Source organism: Myxocyprinus asiaticus, chromosome 6, assembly GCF_019703515.2.
Source record: "Myxocyprinus asiaticus isolate MX2 ecotype Aquarium Trade chromosome 6, UBuf_Myxa_2, whole genome shotgun sequence".
NCBI classification, from domain to species: domain Eukaryota; kingdom Metazoa; phylum Chordata; class Actinopteri; order Cypriniformes; family Catostomidae; genus Myxocyprinus; species Myxocyprinus asiaticus.
Window position 1 is genome coordinate 38,519,911 of NC_059349.1, and position 20,411 is coordinate 38,540,321.

The following is a 20,411-nucleotide window of genomic DNA, read 5'->3' on the forward strand; positions in this document are numbered from 1 at the left end:
ACACAAATTTCATCATCTGCACACGGCCCAGATTTTCTCGAAACTCGGACAGTCCTCGTCTGTGCGCATCATTGGCGCATGCACCTGCCGTTGACTGTACTAAAAGAGTATTACAAAAGCAGTCATTATGCACAAAAATGTTTGTTCATTTGCAGTCAAAAGAGTATACTTTGAAAGGCAATGCGGTCGACCAGGCACGATCTGATCCAGAATATAGGAAAACAAAGTATTACCGGGCCTTTAGTGTTTATAAATGCACAACGGAGATCTTCACTAATAAATTAATGGAATTCTGTTTTTCTTCTCACCAAAACCTATCGAATGCCTTCAAAAGACTTGGAATATGACACACCAATTGCATGGGCTACTTTTATTATACTTAGGATCCTTTTTAAAACTTTAAAGTGAGGCAATATCCACGGCCATTGCACTGAAAAGATGAAGGGTTATCTTCATTAAAAACATCTACTTTTGTGCTTCACATAAAGCAAGTCATACAGGTTTGGAACAACATGAGGGTGAGTAAATTATGACAATTTTCATTTTTGTGTGAACTATACGAAGTCTTAGACTATCATATATATATACACATACACATACACACACACACACACACACACACACACACACACACACACACTGCGTGCCCAATTAACAGGCAAGTTTTTCATAATTTCCATGCAAATTTTCCAACTCCAAACCATATAAACTTGAATGCTTATTGGATTCAATCATTTTCAGGTGGTATGTATTTGTGTAATGAGGGAGGGTGTGGCGAAAGTGACTAACACCTTACATCAAGGTGTGCATAATTATTAGGCAGCTTCATTACCTCAGGTAAAATGGGCCAAAAAAGAGATTTAACTGACACTGAAAAGTCAAACATCGTAAAATGCCTTTCAGACGGATGCAACACTCTTGAAACAGCTAAACTATTGAGGCATGACCATCGGACAATCAAACGTTTTGTTGCGAATAGTCAACTGGGGCGCAAAAAACGCATGGGGAAGAAAAGGCGCAAATTAACTGCAAAAGATTTGAGAAGAATTAAATGTGAAGCAACCAGGAACCCATTATCCTCCAATGCTACCATATTCCAGAACTGCAACCTACCTGGAGTGTCCAGAAGTACAAGGTGCCAAGTACTCAGAGATATGGCCAAGGCCAAGAAGGCTGAAACACAACCAACACTGAATATATTCACAAGCTGAAGCATCAATATTGGGGAAAGAAATACTTGAAGACTTTTCTGATTTTTCAAAGGTTTTTTTGGACAGATGAAATGAGAGCGACTCTTGATGGACCAGATGGATGGGCCCGTGGATGGATCACTAATGGACACAGAGCACCACTTCGAGTCAGGTGCCAGCAAGGTGGAGGAGGGGTAATGGTATGGGCTGCTATCATTAAGGATGAGGAAGTTGGACCTTTTCGAGATGAAGATGGACTGAAACGCAACTCTTAAACCTACTGCCAGTTTCTGGAAAGTACTTTCTTCAAGCAGTGGTACAGGAAGAAGTCCTCAGCATTCAAGAAGGCCATGATCTTTATACAGGACAATGCTCCATCACATGCATCCAAGTACTCCACTGCTTGGCTAGCCAGCAAGGGCCTCTAAGATGTCCAAATAATGACTTGGCCCCCTTCCTCACTTGACTTAAATCCTACTGAGAACTTGTGGACCCTTCTCAAACGTAAGATTTACAGTGAGGGAAGACAGTACACCTCTTTGAACAGCATTTGGGAGGCTGTGGTTGCTGCTTCAGCGAAAGTTGATCGTGAACAGATCAAGAAACTGACAGACTCCATGAATGGAAGGCTCATGGCAGTTACTGAAAAGAAGGGTGGCTATATTGGTCACTGAATATTTTTGAAAGGCCAAAAATGTTATTTAATTGTCATTTTGTCTTACTTATTTGTTGCACCTACTCTAAAAATTGAGAATAAACAATTGAGTTGGGAGAAATTATTTTTGTAATTTAGTTGCCTAATAATTGTGCACACTAATAGTTGCCTAATAATTGTGCACACTTATATATTCCCCTGAGAAAACTAACTTTTTCTTTGTTAAACATTCAGGTTTGAGGTTCAATAACATTTTGGATTGACTGAGAGCATTGTGTTTGTTCAACAATAAAATTAATTCTGTGGAATACAATTTGCCTAATAATTAGGCACACACTGTGTGTTTTTATATATATATATATATATGACTTCATAACCTTTCACTGAAATGTGAAAAAAATCTCAGAAATGACTTTCCATTTTGGCTGCCGTCACCAACTCCTCCCCTTCAACCAACTGGCGAGTTCTGGTAAGTAGAACCTACTTTTCACAATCCAATCAATTCCCAATGGATAAAATAAAGTCCTGCCTTACAGTTTTTCTTTTTAAATATCCCGTTTCAATTGGAAATATGCCGGATTACGGAAGTGAAAAAGATTGTGTTTCATAATGATTTCAAAGCTGAGGGAACAATACATAAAGATTGAGAGTGAAGTACTGTTTAAAATGTATTTAGTCAGAACCATGGCATAGCAGTTAGAGCAAGTGCTCCAACTCGGGCAACACAAAGTCTGCCTCTCAGCATTTTCCGATCCATCTCCATTCCCTGTCCTCTCTATACTACCAATATGAATCATCAGCCTAAAAATTAAATATATGCGCATATTTAGAGTCTGAATTACCTGAAGGCTGTAAAGTTTCCGAGACAGGTTTGTTACAGTGTCATAAAGCTGAGGAAATAAAATAGGATCAGGTTAAAAAGGATAAACATGTTTTAAGCAAAGTATAAAATAGATGAATAGAGAATAAAATTCTCACCTCAGCTTTAGGAAAGAAGACTGACAGATATGCACTCAAGCTCTGTATGGTTATCTCCTTGTCTGCCTAATGGGTTAAAAGCAAGAACTTAAATTCATGTTTACAATAGTACAAATACAAAGAATAACAGAGGTTAACTGAATAACATGAGTGATATTAGGGCTGAAACGATTAGTCAACGTTATCGACAACGCCGACAATAAAAACACTGTCGACAAAAATTTTCGTTGTCGAATAGTCGTTTGATCTTAATGTAACATAAGATCGTATGAAACTCTAATGATTGCACACAAGAGCGGCACTACAGCTCGCGCCTGAGGAAGAAAACACATCTCACAGTCCAGATGCGCTCTAAACTTTCCAAACAGCTTCAGGTGATGTAGATCGCAAAGTATGAGGGAATTATAATGCAAAAATACAAAATAAGTAAATACAGAAGCACTCTTGTTGTGGAATAAGCAGAGCTGGAGCTGATGCTCAGCTTAAGCAAAATTTGCGTGTCGAGCGTCTTTAAAGGAAACACCCCGGCGTTACATCTTTAATGCAGTTCTATTTAATGCGTTATAGCTTTATTAAAGTTCAAATAATAAGGAAACTGGCATTTCTCTGTGCGGTCAGCGCCTCTTCTATGAGTTGCCCGAAGTGTCCCGATCTAAGGGGGAGAGATTGAAACTGCACCCGGCTGAGGTACACTCTGTTGCGGGGATGCTCATACCTCGAGTGCGCGCACTTAATGTAGCTAGATTATAACGCGATGGCAACTTATTGAATCATAATATATGTCACTGTGGATTTCTTATCGTAAAGAAAATTGGCAAAACGCAACTTTATTAATAAGAGAGAGTTTGTTTTTTTGTGAGTTAAAGATGGACTGAAGTGAACAAAAAGGTGAGAGAGGGTAGTCTTCACCCCATTATACACTGCAAAAATTACATTTTTTATTTGTTTTTGTTTTGGCTTGTTTTCCAAAATAAATATATAAAACTCCTTTAAAACAACATACATTTACTTTAACAGCTATACTGCAGAATAATTTATTTATTTTTTTTATCTGAGAATGTTGAATATAATATTAAAAATAAAAATATTTTAAAATATCTAAAAATCCTTTAAAAAAAAAATGCATTCACCTGAGCAGCAGCACATACGTTATTTAGACTTGCTTTTAGAGAACAGATCTTGAATATAAGTGTATTTTGTCTTTACTGCACTCGCAGAAGTGCCAAGTGAAAAAAAATACACTTATATACAAAACACACTTATATTTAAGATACATTCTCTTAAAGCAAGTCTAAATATCTTATATGTTACTTCTCAAGTAAATGTATCTTGTTTAAAGGATTTTTAGAATGGAAAAAAAGACAAATACACTTGACAACAATAGGATTTTTTTGTAGTGAAATTTTTACTGAATTAAACATAATAAAAATTATTTTTTCCCATTAATTCAGTGAATGTCATTCAGAAGTATTTTTAAAAGATGTTTTTGTCCTCTTTATTGTTAGCAAGCACGATTAATACAACCTTTTAAGTCGGGGCACAAGCTGAATAGTAGGTTTAGAGCTAATGATTAATCATTGCAATAATTGCCCGAATAGTCGAATAATCGTTCTAATAATCGTTAGATTAGTCGATTATCAAAATAATCGTTAGTTGCAGCCCTAAGTGATATACTAGTGTCAGCTCACCGATAGCTCCATGTTCTCATTAGAATAAAGCTCTCTGAGCTGAGGGTCTAAATTGGCCCAATGGTTTCTGTCCCTCATTTCTTCCATGCTACCATCTGCAAACAACCAGTCCACCGGTCAACAGTAACGAATATTATTTCATTACACTGGTGGTGTAAAGTAGTACAAGTAACTGGGTGAATCTAACAAAACATGCAAAAGAACATATCTGGGTCATATTTCACCCTGAAATAAAAAAATAAAAAAAATATTTTCATAAAGAACATGACCATTAAGATGTTTTGCATTCCCCCCCTCCATTCTCATTACAGTAAAACAAACAAACAAAAAAATAACGATATATCATCACGGTAGTACCTGTTGTCAGTGTTGTAGCCAAGACCACCCAAACCGAGACCAAGTCAAGATCAAGGCCAGAGTGTATCGAGACAGAGACAAGACCAAGACTTTGAGGGGTTGAGACCAAGTCAAGACCAAGACCAAGGCAGGGCGAGACCGAGTCAAGACCAAGACCAGACCAGTGCAAGTCCCACACCGCATGACACACTTACGATAAAATGTGGAACATGCAAACCATAGGCATTCCTCAAATTGATCTGAAAGGTCCACATTCCCATAAAAATACCCACAGGAAACAAATGAAGATTCCTCTTCATTCACCTCTTTTATTGCCATATGTGTGTGTGTGTGTGTGTGTGTGTGTGTGTGTTTATGTGTGTCTATCTATCAGTGTACCATGAGAAATGTCTTGATAAAATAACCAAAGGCATCGCAGAGGTGAATTTTATGTGTGAATTTTCCTTTGTTTTCTATGAGCAACAACAATAAACACTAACAATAATATTTGTGCAAGCATCGCATCAGGTTTTCTGGATGACTCTTCCCCTAGATACCATCATTAAGCACAGAATATATCAAACAATTATTCAATACTTAAGTCTTCACTTTTCTCCGTCTTTTCTTAAACAATATAGTCTTATATAAATGTGTGTAATTTGTTAACCACATAGCTAAATCTAGAAAATAGAACAAAGAATGCCAAACATAAGCAAAGCAGCCTATTTAAAATGTAAATTTTTAATATAAGTGGAGGCGCATTATTCGGTCTCCACTCCCTGCTGTCACATATCTAGCTCTCTCACCAAAGTGAGGGAGCATTACCGCGGCGTGTAGCATTTATGTCGGAGCTGACATTGGCTAACGTTGATGTAACATAACTTTATATACATTAGCTACATAGCTTTATGTGGCCTGTCTCGTCATTGTTTATCACAAGCAAAAACGTAACTTGGAAACAACAATTTGTCACTACATGCCCTGTCCCCTCAATCTCTCACAAAGTTAACACTGCATTAGCTACATCCCTCAATATATGTTAACTAAATTAGGTAGCTTGTGCACCTTGCTAGGTGGCAAATAGCTGGCAAGCAACTGAAACTAGTGCCCTAAAAAACAGTAAATACATAGGTAGCTAATATGTATAGCTAATACTTGCTAAATCTCTTTGGGTGAGGGCTGAAGATGAGTTTAGGTACAGATGTAGTGTTCCATTCAAATTGGATGTGGGATATTCCACTTGCCATCTCCGATCTACATTTACATTTTAAATTTATGCATTTGGCAGATGCTTTTATCCAAAGCGACTTATAGTGCCCTTATTACAGGGACAATCCCCCTGGAGCAACCTGGAGTTAAGTGCCTTGCTCAAGGACACAATGGTGATGGCTGTGGGGATCGAACCAACAATCTTTTGCTTACCAGTTCAGTGCTTTATCAGTTCACGACTTTCCAAGTTGTAATTACGACTTCAAGTGCTGTTCCATTGCACTTTTCCCAGTAGGAAGTTGGAAAATCCGACAATCCAATTTGAATGGAATGCAGCAAGAGGCAGATTGCTAACATTAGCTAGCTAGCTTTGCTAGCATCACTTACATTTAGCTTATATTTCTTTATGCTTCCTTTCTAAGTGCCGATAAATGTTTGACGTGGTCCCAGCCGTCTCGGTAAGCACTGCAGAATTTACATACTGCTGTGCGTTTTCTTTTGGATGCTTTTTTGAAGATGAACTCTCTGTGGTTTAGGTCAGTGTTTCCCAACCTTTCTTCTGCAACAGCACACCTTTTACGATTAAAAAAATCCCATGGCACACCACTATCCCACATAACCATCATCGATAGTTTTCCTTTTCAAGAACTTGTCCGTATTTTCTGTCTGCTTAGTAGCGTGAAATCGTAATGTTTGAAATTCAGCTATGCAAATAACGCAAGTAACATAGGTACGCTGTATAATGAGGTCACAGATGCCAAGAGCGCTAACTGGACAATGAAAAACCAACAAATTTGTGTCTTTTCCAATTTATAGATTTGTTCTTGCAAATTAATTCTTGCAATGGCACAGCAAATATTTTTTTATTTATTTACTGTATTTTCCATATACAATAATGTTATGATGGACAAAATATTTAAACTGGTTGCATAAAATACTTTGTAATGGAAAATATACTGAATTGGCAACTTTAAAACTCTTCTACCATATCCATGCCTTCACTAAAATACCGGAAAAAAACGATAGGCTATTTATTTATTTAGAAGAATTTTATCATTTTCCATGGCACACCTGACAATCCTTCACGGCACACTAGTGGGCACAGTGGTTGGGAAACACTGGTTTAGGTAGCCAAATTGTATTACAGAAGATTACTGACATCTCTCAGACAGCCACAGTTTCTTCTCCTGTCTCCCGCATTTTCTTGGAATGCATGTGAAGGGGAGGGGAGGGGTGACAGCCGTTAACAGTAACAAAAATTTAAATCAGAAATTAGTTATTGCTTGCATTTGAAGCAGGACGTTTTACATCCAATCACAGTAATGATGTTAACAAATAAATAAGAAAATGCACAGGCAATTTAGTGATATCCCCCCAGTTGTAGTCTTGACCGGTCTTGAAATAAAATCCAGAGTACTCTTTGTCTGAGACCGAGACAAGACCAAATAAAAATGCGGTCGATTCCGAGACGAGACCTTCAAAAAGTGATCTCGAGACCGACCGATCTCGAGTACTACAACACTGCTTGTACTGCCTTATGCTGATTTAAATAATAAAATCATTGTATTACAGTATTTTTGGTACACATAAAAAAAAAAAAAAGAAATTGCTGCAATAATTGAAAAAAAAAAAATTTAAACATCTGCATGCATTGTAGTAATGAAAATTTGTGAGGGGAAACGTGATTAAGTCATGAAAATAGTGGCACAGGGGGAAAAAGGCTTAATTTTCTTTGTGTTAAATATAATATCAGTTTTTTTTCCCTTTTGATTTTTGGGGTAAAATTTCACCCGGACATGTTTTGTGAGATTCACCCAACTCTGTGCAAGATAATTTACATAGATTTTCTCTTACTTCCAGGTTGCATGTCAAAGCCTGTGAAAGTATCAGGTCTCTTGGGTAGTGGCACCAGATTCATTCCCTCACCAGTGGAAGGATTTTGGCCAAGCTCACATGCTACCAGCATTTTTTGTAAAAGCTCCACTGAGAAGAGAAAATGAAACACATGAATTACAATCCACCATGTTTATTAGTATTATTTAGTATAAATTAGGGCTGGGAAATTTAAGGCGTTAATTCCTGAGATAGTTGACTTTTATGCAATTATTGCAGTATATGTTTTTTTTTGTTTTTTTTTTTCACTTCATGAAATTTCACTATTGTTTTTCCCCACCTTCTGTGGCTAAAGTTGAAATATATATATTTCCAGGAGGTACACACTCAACAGAACATCCTAGCAAAGAAACGTATTCATTACATGCGATCGCATAATAAACACAGGAGCTATTTATTGTTTATTGATTTATTGACAGCGCACTATGGCTGCTGTCGCATCAACCAGGTGGATGCTGCACACTGGTGGTGGTTGAGGAGATTCCCCCTATACTATGTAAAGAACTTTGAGTGCCTAGAAAAGCAAGTGGTGAGCCAGGTGTGGGAGAGATACAGGCAAGCTGGCATATCTCTTCACATCGCCCAAAAAAGCTCATTCACTGTCATCTGAATCAAAAGCGAAACTGCACGAGAGAGACCCAGCGCGTTCGCAATAGAGACTGAATGGCAGCCAGAGAAAATAAAAGTCTTGAGATTTTATACTTCAGCAAATTAAACTTAAATATTCAGTTTGTTTTAAATCTGTAAGTATAGTGTCTAATAATGCATTGGCAATGTACACTTAAGTTTATCTTGCCAATAAAGCTTGATATGAATTCCATTTGATGCTACTATTAAAAAGGTCCACTGGAAAACTGCAGAAGATTTGGCAAAACGTTTAATTACAGCATGTCAATTAATTTGATGTCATAAAATAATTTATAACTGTAAAAATGTTTCTAATAAACTGAACATTTTAATGTACATATTTAAATAATTTAAATAATTGATGACTACCCAATTTCTAGCAAGCTCTTTGAGAAAGTATAAAGGAAATATACAGTATTTATGATTATATTTTAATGTTTGTTTGAATGTACCTTGTTCCATGATTAATTGTGATTAATCGTAGAAAACAGTGCGATTAATTAATTACATATTTTTAATCGATTCACAGCCCTAGTCCAAGTATATTCCATTAACCAAAAATATTTTGTATTCTTTCACCAAACAAAAACAAAATAATTGTTAATGACACATTAATCTACAAAGCTAACAGGGAAGGTTGATCACCTCAATGTTTACCAAATATAAAATCTAGCAATGGCCCAAGAAAGAACTGTTATATACCTGTTGTATGATTATGTGAATCAAAAAGTCTGAAAGGCACTATAATTAAGAGATGATGTACTGTCATTTATTACTGCAAAATAAACCTACACAGGGTGATCAGGATCTTGTCACAATGACTGGTTGAATCTACATTATCACAATTATTACACAGCTTCTTGCAATATAAATAAATCTATAAAAAATATTTGAGTTGAAATGTTAATATGTTAAATGAAAGGCATGGATCTAGCACAGTGTAGGAGGATTAAACAGTTTAGCGGTCATCATAAAAAAATATTTGCCAGCAGAATGTCCAGAGAGACATGTAAAAATCAGAGATATATCTGTCAGGAAGCAATTTAGGAAATACATAATGATTTTACAGTGGATGTTAGTGTGAATGCCCCTTTCTATTGTGGAGTGAGAGTCTCACCATCTTTTAAGGCACTGGCGAGGAGATGCTCCCCCTGCAGGGGATCCGCTGCATTCCCGTGCAGCAGACGGCACTCAGTTGGTGAAAAGTCATCTACACCAGTCACATAGGCTGCGATATTGACAAATAACTTAAGCTTCTCTTGAAGATGCTGCTCTATCAAGGCGTCACTCATACACAGCTTCCCTGCTCAGAAAACAATTAAATGTGATAATTTTTTCTAGCTGAGAAAATCAGACTGAATTCATAGATTGTAACTCTCATACTTTCAAAGTCCCTGATCCTCACAGAGAGTTCTTCTGGTTCCTCCACCTTTTCTTCTGGACAGCTGAAACACAAGCATGCTACAGGTAAGAATAGTCAGATAAAAATTTTAAGGAACAGTAAGGATGAAGATATTAGTTTTTTTTTAGTGTTAAAGAACACACCACTCTACAGCCTTCCAAATTTGGTTTCTCCAGGCTTTGCGCTCCTCTCCGGAGGAAGTGTGAAACTCGTACATCTCTGGGGTGTCAGAGGAGGCCGAGATCAGAAACATGGCCTTCTCGTCATGAGCCGCTTCCCGCACTATGAGCTTCAGCAGTGAGATCACCGCAGGCTTACCGTCCTACAGGAACACAGTTTACACAGCTGATATTTATTGATAGCGACACCAGCGAAATGATGACAAACGAGATAAATGAAGTGTGAAGGATTACATTAAACAAAGATTTGTCAGAGCTCACCAGAGAGGCAAATGTAAGTCGCTGATCTTTCTCCAGTAGCAGCAGCAAAACATCTGATAACAGCAGGACAAGAACATCTGAGAGAATATGAGAGATTAAAATATCAATCAATCAAATCATCACATTTCGAAACGTAACAAATAATTATGTAGTGCATCTTTAATAGATCTGTCAGTTTGTACAGTGGTCACCTTTGTTTCTGTTAGATGCTAATCTCCAGTTGAGCATTCCCTCATGAAGCAGCTTCCTCTCGCCCTGTATAATGTCTTCTCTGCGGAACACCCGTCCATGAGACATCTTGACCTGAGACTTGGGCTCCAGCTTACTGCTTAAGTCCCTAAGCCGCGCCACCTTCTCAAACTCATCCACATGAGTGTTTACTTGAGCTATTGTTTCCTTTAGCAGATCAAGACCTCGTACCAGGTCCCTTTGCTCCTCAGAGCCATCTGTCAACAAGAAGAATATTGAAGCAAATTAAACTTGCACAACCTCAACACGACCTGATTTGTGGACGTGCTTGGATCTATGAATGCATACAGTATGTGGGTCAAAAATTGCACGGGTGTCTACTTTTTGAGTATAATTTTTACATTAAGTGGCTTTTGATCTGCCACTTCAGGTAAGGTGTCTTTGACCATGTGAACTGACATTTGTAAAATGTAGTTAAATATTTGTAAATTTTTTTTTTTGCATCAGTACCCCTAGAATGCATATTTGGATCCTATATGTACCATACGTGTTTATATGGTACTCAGTGCACTTAAAGGTGCACTCAGTAATTCTAATCCAATACACTTTGTCAAATTCTGCAAATATCTCCTCACAGTCTGCTAGTTCTCCGTTCTGTGGGTGGGCTGAAAAAAAAATCTAGTATTTGTGCACGGCCCTGGCTCTGTAAATGGGACAAAAACAAACTGGATCAGACCAATCCACACAACACTACTCCAGCCAATCAGCAACAGGGGGTGGTTCTTGCACGTGCACAAGATGGGGGTGGGGGCAGAGGGAGAGGGAAATTCATTAGAAGAGCGAAGGCAAATCTGGCTGATGCGAACTTTCTAAACTCCAAGGATGACAAATGTTCATGACCATTAAAGGGACAGTGCCCATGGAGCAACCTGAGGTAAGATGCCTAGTTCACACAAAATCCACAATGGTAAATAACACCAGGACCACTTCTTAGTATCACTGAACCTGGAACTTGTTTTTTTCAGTACGCCTCACTCTTCAAACAACAAATATAGCTACAGAGTAATATATAAATATAGTGTCATATAGAATCAGAATCAGAATCAGCTTTATTGCCAAGTATGCTTACACATACAAGGAATTTGTCTTGGTGACAGGAGCTTCCAGTGTTCAACAATACAAAAACAATACAAAAACAGCAGCAATACATAGATAATAATAAAAAATAAAACGAATTATACACATACATACATACATACACACATACGCATGGGTAGTGCAAATCTAATACAATCTGTTATGTACAGTGCAAATGTTTATTTTTTATTTGTATTTTTTTAAGAGGAATGAAATGGCAGAAGAGGATGGATGTGTTGGATAAATATAAGAAAGTCTAAACTGTGTATTGCACATAGTTATTGCTCAGTGTTGTGGATCTCCACATGTCTGGTTCATCCTTAGTAGCAATTTCCAAATGACTGAAGGTACCGTGTTCATCTGTACAAACAATAGTATGCAAGTATAAACACCATGGGATCACGCAACCATCATTCTGCTCAGGAAGGAGACACATTCTGTCTCCTAGAGATGAACGTAGTTTGGTGTGAAAAGTGCAAATCAGTCCCAGAACAACAGCAAAGGTCCTTGTGAAGATGCTGGAGGAAACATATAATCAAGTATCTATATCCTGAGTAAGACGTGTCCTATATCAACATAACATGAAAGGCTGCTCAACAAGGAAGAAGCCACTGCTCCAAAACCGCCATAAAAAGCCAGACTACAGTTTACAAGTGCACATGGGGACAAAGATCTTACTTTTTGAAGAAATGTCCTCTGGTCTGAAGAAAAAAATGGCCATAATGACCATCGTTATGTTTGGTGGAAAAAGGGTGAGGCGCAAGCCGAAAAACACCATCCCAACCGTGAAGCATGGGGGTGGCAGCATCATGTTGTGGGGGTGCTTTGCTTCAGGAGGGACTGATACACTTCTAAAAATAGATGGCATCATGAGGAAGGAAAATTATGTGGATATATTGAAGTAACATCTCAAGACATCAGCTAGGAAGTTAAAGCTAGGTCGCAAACGGGTCTTCCAAATGGACAATGACCCCAAGCATATCTCCAAAGTTGTGGCAAAATGGCTTAAGGACAACAAAGTCAAGGTATTGGAGTGGCCATCACAAAGCCCTGACCTCAATCCGCTAGAAAATTTGTAGGCAGAACTGAAAAAGCATGTGCGAGCAAGGAGGCCTACAAACCTGACTCAGTTACACCAGTTCTGTTTGAAGGAATGGGCCAAAATTCCAGCAGCTTATTGTGAGAAGCTTGTGGAAGGCTTCCCAAAAAGTTTGACCCAAGTTAAACAATTTAAAGGCAATGCTACCACATACTAACAAAGTGCATGTAAACTTCTGACCCACTGGGAATGTGATGAAAATATAAAAGCTGAAATAAATCGTTCTCTCTACTATTATTCTGACATTTCACATTCTTAGAATAAAGTAGTGATCCTAACTGACCTAAGACAGGGAATGTTTTCTATGATTAAATGTCAGGAATTGTGAAAATGTTAAAATGTATTTGGCTTGGCTACCACCCCTGGAGTTCGCTAGTTCGAATCCCAGGGCGTGCTGAGTGACTCCAGCCAGGTCTACTAAGCAACCAAATTGGCCCGGTTGCTAGGGAGGGTAGAGTCACATGGGGTAACCTCCTTGTGATCGCTATAATGTGGTTCATTCTCAGTGGGGCGCGTGGCGAGTTGAGCGTGGTTGCCGCGGTGGATGGCGAAGCCTCCACATGCGCTATGTCTCCGTGGCAACAAGCCATGTGATAAGATGCGCAGGTTGACGATCTCAGATGCGGAGGCAACTGGGATTCGTCCTCCGCCACCTGGACTGAGGCGAATCACTACGCGACCACGAGGACTTAAAAGCACATTGTGAATTGGGCATTCCAAATTGGGAGAAAAAAAATAAAATAATAATATATATATATATACATATATATTTATTTGGCTAAGGTGTATGTAAACTTCTGACATCATCTGTATAAAAAGTATCTAGATTTCACCTTGGTGTTTTTTGAGCCACATATGCATTTAAGGTAAGGTTGCATATGGTTCTAGGGTTGAACTAAACAGGGTCAATTCTGATTTCATGTAGACTTCAATTAGTCATATTGCCACTTAAAAAAATAATAAAATAAAATATATATATATATATATATATATATTTTAACATTATGAAAACTTCACTGCTGCACCTTGTAAACTTAAACAGCACACTCCCAGGAATGGGGTGGGAAACATGTTTTCAAAGATTTAGCCTAGCTGGGATTAAACTACCTAATGTTCAAGTCTAAAATTTCTAAAGCATAAAATATGCTTTATAAATTTACATTTTAAACAAAACATAAAATATATTTTTAAACAAAGAATGAAAGAAACAGAAAAAAGACAAACTCAAAACAGAACTTGTTCATTGAATAACAAATTATTATTATTTTTTTTAATAAAAATAGCTAAACATACCTTCAGTGTATTTGATGACACGTTCAATCAGAACTGGATACTTTGTGATGCGTTGTGTTATAAGGAGAATAATCTCTGGTATACCTAATCTTCGTATGATGGATAGCTGACATATTTTCTAAGAAAAGAAAAGAGCAGCCTGCTCAGTGAGTGAAATGATTGATTTGTTGCAATATAACAAATATAATTTCACCAAGGTTTTTTAAAACGTGACAACAAAAAAAGCTGAGTTCCTTCTTACTCGTATAAAATTCTGAAATTTCTTGTTGTTTTGCATTAAGTCTTTGTAGAAGTTTACAGCATCGGTGTGGTGACTGCAGAACACTCCATAGCAGTATCGCAGTTTGTTACTCATTTCACCTGAGAACTACACAGACACACACAGGTCAGTGGCCACTAAATAATACTTTTAATAATAGTACCAAATGTTAATAAAGAAGTTTGAAGTATATGCTATACATACATTAAACCGTTTAAACTTAGAATAAGGAACACTTACAGTATACGTTTTGGGGCCACTGTGTAGCAACATTTATTTTAACATAATTAATACAATAATTCCACTAATTAAAGCAAGCACCTGCTGCTTATCTCAGCTCAGGGGAATGCAGGTTCCAAAGATCATTTAAAGGACACTAGCTTTAACTGACATTTTGGTGATCCAAAGAGGATCTAATTAGCAGGAAGAGAAATAAGAATTTAATCCAGGCAGAGACATTAAACAAACTGTATATGGGGGAAATCTGAGCCTTTGAGACACAAATATGTGTTTGTGGGCTGGACAACAAACTTTGGATCCAAAAAGAATGACAGAAAGCATAGAAGATCTGAAATTCATGCTCAACCTAAAGCAGATATGCAACGTACCTGTGCGATAAGAATGTCCCCTATCCTGTGGATGCAGTAATTCTGGGTACTGCCTGGCTCAATGGAGTCCACTCGCCGCTGTTTAAGGCAGTTGAGAAAGTGCTGGTGCACTTGCAGCAGGTTATCCACCTGCGGAAAGAGCCTCTCCAGCCGCGCCTTGTCCATTTGCAGGGTCTCGCGCAGTTCCCGCACGTATACACCCAAAACCAGCTTCAGTGTCCGCACGTGGTTTATCTCCGTCTGAATCAGTTCTGTCACAATAATCATAAGCTTGTTCAGTCATGGGTCTATGATTTTCTTTATCTTGAACATATGCACAATAGTTCTAAACAACAGACAGATCTAATAATAACAGAAATCTTGCTTCAATGGTGTTTAAATTATTATGATTATTTTTAAATAAGACAAAAAAAAAAAAAGGTTATGATAGCACCTACCATGTATAACGTCTTGTCTATTAATAGCCTCTTTGGAGTAGGCTTTTAAATACTGCTGGTCAACGGCTAAACTCCAGGTGGGAGCTTCAAAGTTCCGAGCATCAGCCTCTAGATCTTCACGCAGAGCGTTATAATGACCATCTGTGTAGAAAGGAGTAAATATACTCTTCCCTTAGTGTCAACAAACAAGATCTGGGATGAGATGACACAGCACAACCACTTAAATGATGAAACTAACACAGTAGTTTAAACTTATCACACCGTCAATATTGATGGTGTCAGCAGAATATGCGGAAAGGACATTAGAATCCTCTGACGAGGTCTTGACTTTGGGTAAATCTATTTCGTCCATGATATGTTCTGAAAAACAAAAAGACAAGAAAAACTGTGAATATAAACTGTTGGATTCATTATCAGCACACAAGACAGGGTGACAATGACTTTCCTCTTAATAAACCTGTAACTAGGGATGCACCGATACAAAATCTTTGCGCCAATACAGATATCCAATTATTTAGAACAACATCTGCCGATATTTCTAGTTTTGTGGTTCTGCTTTTTTCCCCGCTACGTTATTCAAATCACTGATAATAAAATACACTATTTCTAAAGAAATGTAAATAATGACTTTCTTCTCTATGTCTCTACATCTCTTCCATGTTTCAGAGTAACTGAAAAGTGTCAGTTATAAACAAAACACTGAAACAAAATGTATGTTATTAACTCATTAATTTAATTATAAATAGCCTCATGTTGAAATCTGAAGTTTCTCTCTTCTGGCAAAATGGACCCAGAAAAATTTATGACAACTTACTGCACTAATTTTGTTTAGTTTAGAACAAGAAGGCACCCTCCCCCTACATCTAATCAGCGCTCATGGCTGTGTTCTAACAGCGCTGATGATGCCTTTGCAGGGCACTTCAAAGGGAGCACAATCCATGCTGTAGGGTCATTCCAAACACAATTTTAAAATAAGAATCATGTAAAAAATTAGTTGTGAATGACCATCATCACCTTCCAGCCCTCTGAAGCTCTCACAGTGGTGGGTAATTGTCTTTGAAGGGAAAAGGAGTTTATTTATGTTTAATGTAGGCAGTCTAATGACTACCACCCATGGAGTCGCAAGTTCATTTTTGGTGTGAACTATTCCTTTAAGATCATCATTCGGTTCTCAAGTTAGTGGAAAAGCATCAGACTGTCTATTGAAACTCTGCATGAGAAGCAGCAGGGGTGTGTGTGGCTTTTTATAAACTAGCTGCATTATAAACTAAAGCCATTTAAAAAAAAAGGCATGAGCCGTTCAAGTCCCACCCCACTTCATGTTTCAGTAGGAAATGCGTCAACTGGCCAAAGAATACTTTTAGCTCCATCTACTTTTAAGCTAACAGCTAATTCCGGTTTCTTTGATCAGTCAGTCAAGATCAGTCAACATGAACACATAAGTGTGCAGTTACTAGTGAGCTGGTGCAAACTTACCTCCATCTGTACGATCGTTCACGTAGAGACATTTTCCAAGAACATGTCATGTGATTTTTTTTAAGTAAGTCTACAAATGGAATCAAATCTACTCAAATTCTCTTAAGTGCCTATTTACTGTTGTTTGATAAACTGCTTCTCTCATGTGCCGTCTGCAGCCGAAAGCATTCACATATCTGCCCAAAGTGAGATCTGTATTCTGCACAGCAACACTCTTTTATTCTCCTTTCTTTGCAGTAGTATCAGTGTCATCATAAATTACAATAACAGAGTATAATAGGGACATATTATGGCCACGTATAGCTTGTTAGCGCATTAGCACCATGAATGCAGAATGTAAACATGACACATTATCTACAGCATTTATATAACTTTCAACAATCGTCAAAATATTAAAACAGCTTCCTCCTCGTGGTCGCTATAAGATGGGTTTTCGCTCTCGTTGGGGTGTGTGGCGAGTTGTGCATGGATGCCACGGAGAATAGCGTGAAGCCTCCACGCGCTCTATGTCTCCGCAGTAATGCGCTCAACAAGCCACGTGATAAGATCCGTAGATTGATGGTCTCAGACGCGGAGGCAACTGAGATTCGTCCTCTGCCACCCGGATTGAGGCACTACACCACCACGAGGACTTGGAGCGCATTGGGAATAGGGCATCCCAAATTGGGGAGAAAAGGGGAGGAAATAAAGAACAGCTTCTTTTACAGATTTCATGTGAATTCTACTCATAGAATGAGGCATATAGTCATTGATAACACATTTTAATATCACATTAGTTGATGTTTTACATGTAGTCTTGTGGGTCCTCATATTTAAATGCTCCTCTACAGGCGCCCCCCAGTGTATGTTCACAAAAAGTATACCGTTGCTTAGATGTTTCGAATTTCTTTTTAGCTCTGAGCGAAGAACTTCTTTGTGAGGCTTTAACGGCCAATAACAATGTTTGGCCGATTCATCGGTGCATCCCTACCTGCAATGCCTACATTATTAATTTAAAACCAAATAATTCTAAAAGGTGAAGTGTGTCATTTCTGCAGCACTAGCGTCGACAAACAAAATTACAAAAATAATGTTCTCAAATCGGTTTACCAAACAGTGCCCCTGTCTGCCATTGATCGAATAAACATAGTTTTGCCCCAAACTTATGCCATTGGCTGAGCCAGTGTTACTATATCAGGGTGGTCAGCATGCTCAAACAAAAAGAGCAATGTTTTTATCATACCACAGAGCCAATGTATACACTTTTAGGGGGAATCCACCCACTAACGGCTTACTTGTAGTAGTCTCTGAATATTAGGCTAGGAAAGGAGAAAGCATTTTAACATTGAGAGAAAAAAAAAAAAAAGAAAGAAATCACACACTTCACCTTTAAAGAAAAGTAATATTGAAGTATTCAGTTCTTTTTATCCAAGTTACCATCCAAAATGCCAGAGTACTGACCTGTTGCTGTAGTGATAACCAGAGGTTAAAGGCTGGAGGATGCAGGTTTATCTGAGCTGTGACTGTGAAAGGGCCATGCCTGGTATGTCATGGGGCAGATACAGCCAAACGCTGGATGAACATATATCTCTGTCAGACCAAAGCATGAGAGCAGGTAGTTAGCCACAGGCCAGGGTATGTCATTTGAAGAAATATTCTGGATGCAATATAACTTCAATACAGAATCTGAAGCATGCTGTTAATAACCCCAGGAATTAAGTTTGACTAATTCCCCAGTTTATTAAAGCAAACAAACAGAATCTGAAAAATGCTTACAGTAATGCACTTACAATAGAATTAAATAGAAGGTGATTGTACCAATGTAGCAATGTTTGCTTTAAAGTTATTGAATAAATAATGATAAACACTAAACAAAGTCTGTATGATAACCCCACCTTATTGAAACGCATTATCGTATTTTTTTCCCCCAAAATTATTTTGTGTTAATGATGTCTTAAGAGTTTCAGTTATATTTAACCAAGTGTTACGTCCCATGTTTGTTTTATGCATTACTGCTATTGTGGTTTTGCTCTTTCTCTGTCTGTGTGCAAGTGTGTTTTGTTTGTACTTGGTGTGTCTGTTCCAGGTACAGCTGATTTGCCAATAATTTGTTCCACCTGTGTGATGGCAATTGGCTGTTCCTGATCGCACTGCTAATAAAATCTCTGTGCTGGCGTTCAGATAGGAGCTGTTGTGACTTTGGGCCAGTTGCACTCCTCCATGCTCTCCACCAGCTGCCAGACCCTGAGTTTCAAGAACTGTGATGGTTCTTTGCATTTGTGCTCTTCAGCATTAGTTTTGACACTGTGTTTTAAGCAGCTAGTTTTGTAGGGGTGACCTGCCCTGTTTATTTGACTGTTTATCCTGTTTTGTTAGTTTAGTCAGGTTAGTTTAATTGTATTTTTATTTCCTCCTTTCAGGTTTATTTTCTCCTTTTCTGTTTTGCTTATTTTGGGCCAGGGTTCACCCTGAAGCCCAAATTCCTGCTGCATATTTTTACATCTTTAATACTTTATCTACTTCCAATAAAAACAAATATTGGTTCTATGATCTTGTTGTCTTGGGGTTTTTTGTCTGACGGTTGTGTGGGGAGCACACCTACCTTTACTTTGTTGCGTCCTACCCCTAGGCGTTGTAACACCAAGATTATTTGTTTAAGGTGATTTGGACAGGAGGTACAAAATTGATAAACAATCCTAAGTAGAGCACCTAGAGTATGTGACCATTATTCAGTACTCGGAACATTCGAAGGACATTAATGCAAACAGTAATTTAAATGGAACAATATACATAAATTTTTTGCATTGAGTGATCTTAAAACTTACTGAATAGACATGTTCTACACAGTACTCTTAGAAATTATGGAAAAACCTTAATGATCGTTGCAAGCCTCTAGGTGTGCAGGTGAAGGTTACAGCGGTGCATTTAACACTTCTGGTAACTTTATACCACTATGATCTGTTTTGGGTTGTCTCCAGCACACCCACATGCAGGTGGAGGACTGATCAACACAAGGCACTACTTGACACAGGCTAAATAAAAAAAAGGGGTGGTGCTTCTGTACTGGTCCAGTTGTCTACTTGGAAAACAGGATAATGAAACAATTCTGTTACTTCTCCGAAGAGCAAACTGGTTTAGGTTTGCCAGTTTCCTAAGGTATTGTCAGACAATGTTAAGAAACATAAGACTCATGACTTAACAGTAAACAGGCTTGTTTTTGTTCTTTTAAGTGAATCTTTATTTTTGGAAAGTGGTTCTCTTTTCAATGGAGGAGGGAAACTATTAACAAATTCAGAGGGGATTTGGCACTTTCCAAGAACAGGGTCCACTAGGGTGTCCTGTTTTTAAAGCTTTAGAGGCACAAATACCATGTTTTAAGAACTAAACTCAGCAAAAAAAGAAACGTCCTCTCATATTCAACTGCTTTTATTTTTAGCAAACTTAACATGTGTAAAAATTTGTTTCAAAAAGATTCAACAACTAAGACATAAACTGAACAAGTTTCACAGACATGTG

General features: G+C 37.9%; 1 protein-coding gene across 1 annotated transcript in view; it reads right to left on the reverse strand.

Moving 5' to 3' along the window:
* The window catches only part of LOC127442677 (rho guanine nucleotide exchange factor 18-like), a 43,085-nt gene that overhangs the window by 15,169 nt on the left and 7,505 nt on the right, over positions 1 to 20,411 (reverse strand). The window contains exons 2-16 of the mRNA XM_051700874.1: positions 18,357 to 18,485; positions 15,702 to 15,800; positions 15,441 to 15,581; positions 15,004 to 15,254; positions 14,378 to 14,503; positions 14,137 to 14,254; positions 10,610 to 10,864; positions 10,419 to 10,495; positions 10,122 to 10,300; positions 9,960 to 10,021; positions 9,694 to 9,879; positions 7,911 to 8,039; positions 4,512 to 4,606; positions 2,824 to 2,889; positions 2,688 to 2,735 (exon numbers count right to left, since the gene is read on the reverse strand). Coding sequence (XP_051556834.1) covers positions 2,688 to 2,735; positions 2,824 to 2,889; positions 4,512 to 4,606; positions 7,911 to 8,039; positions 9,694 to 9,879; positions 9,960 to 10,021; positions 10,122 to 10,300; positions 10,419 to 10,495; positions 10,610 to 10,864; positions 14,137 to 14,254; positions 14,378 to 14,503; positions 15,004 to 15,254; positions 15,441 to 15,581; positions 15,702 to 15,792 — 1,824 coding nt within the window. The 5' untranslated portion in view covers positions 15,793 to 15,800; positions 18,357 to 18,485. The remainder of the gene's footprint in view (positions 1 to 2,687; positions 2,736 to 2,823; positions 2,890 to 4,511; positions 4,607 to 7,910; positions 8,040 to 9,693; positions 9,880 to 9,959; positions 10,022 to 10,121; positions 10,301 to 10,418; positions 10,496 to 10,609; positions 10,865 to 14,136; positions 14,255 to 14,377; positions 14,504 to 15,003; positions 15,255 to 15,440; positions 15,582 to 15,701; positions 15,801 to 18,356; positions 18,486 to 20,411) is intronic.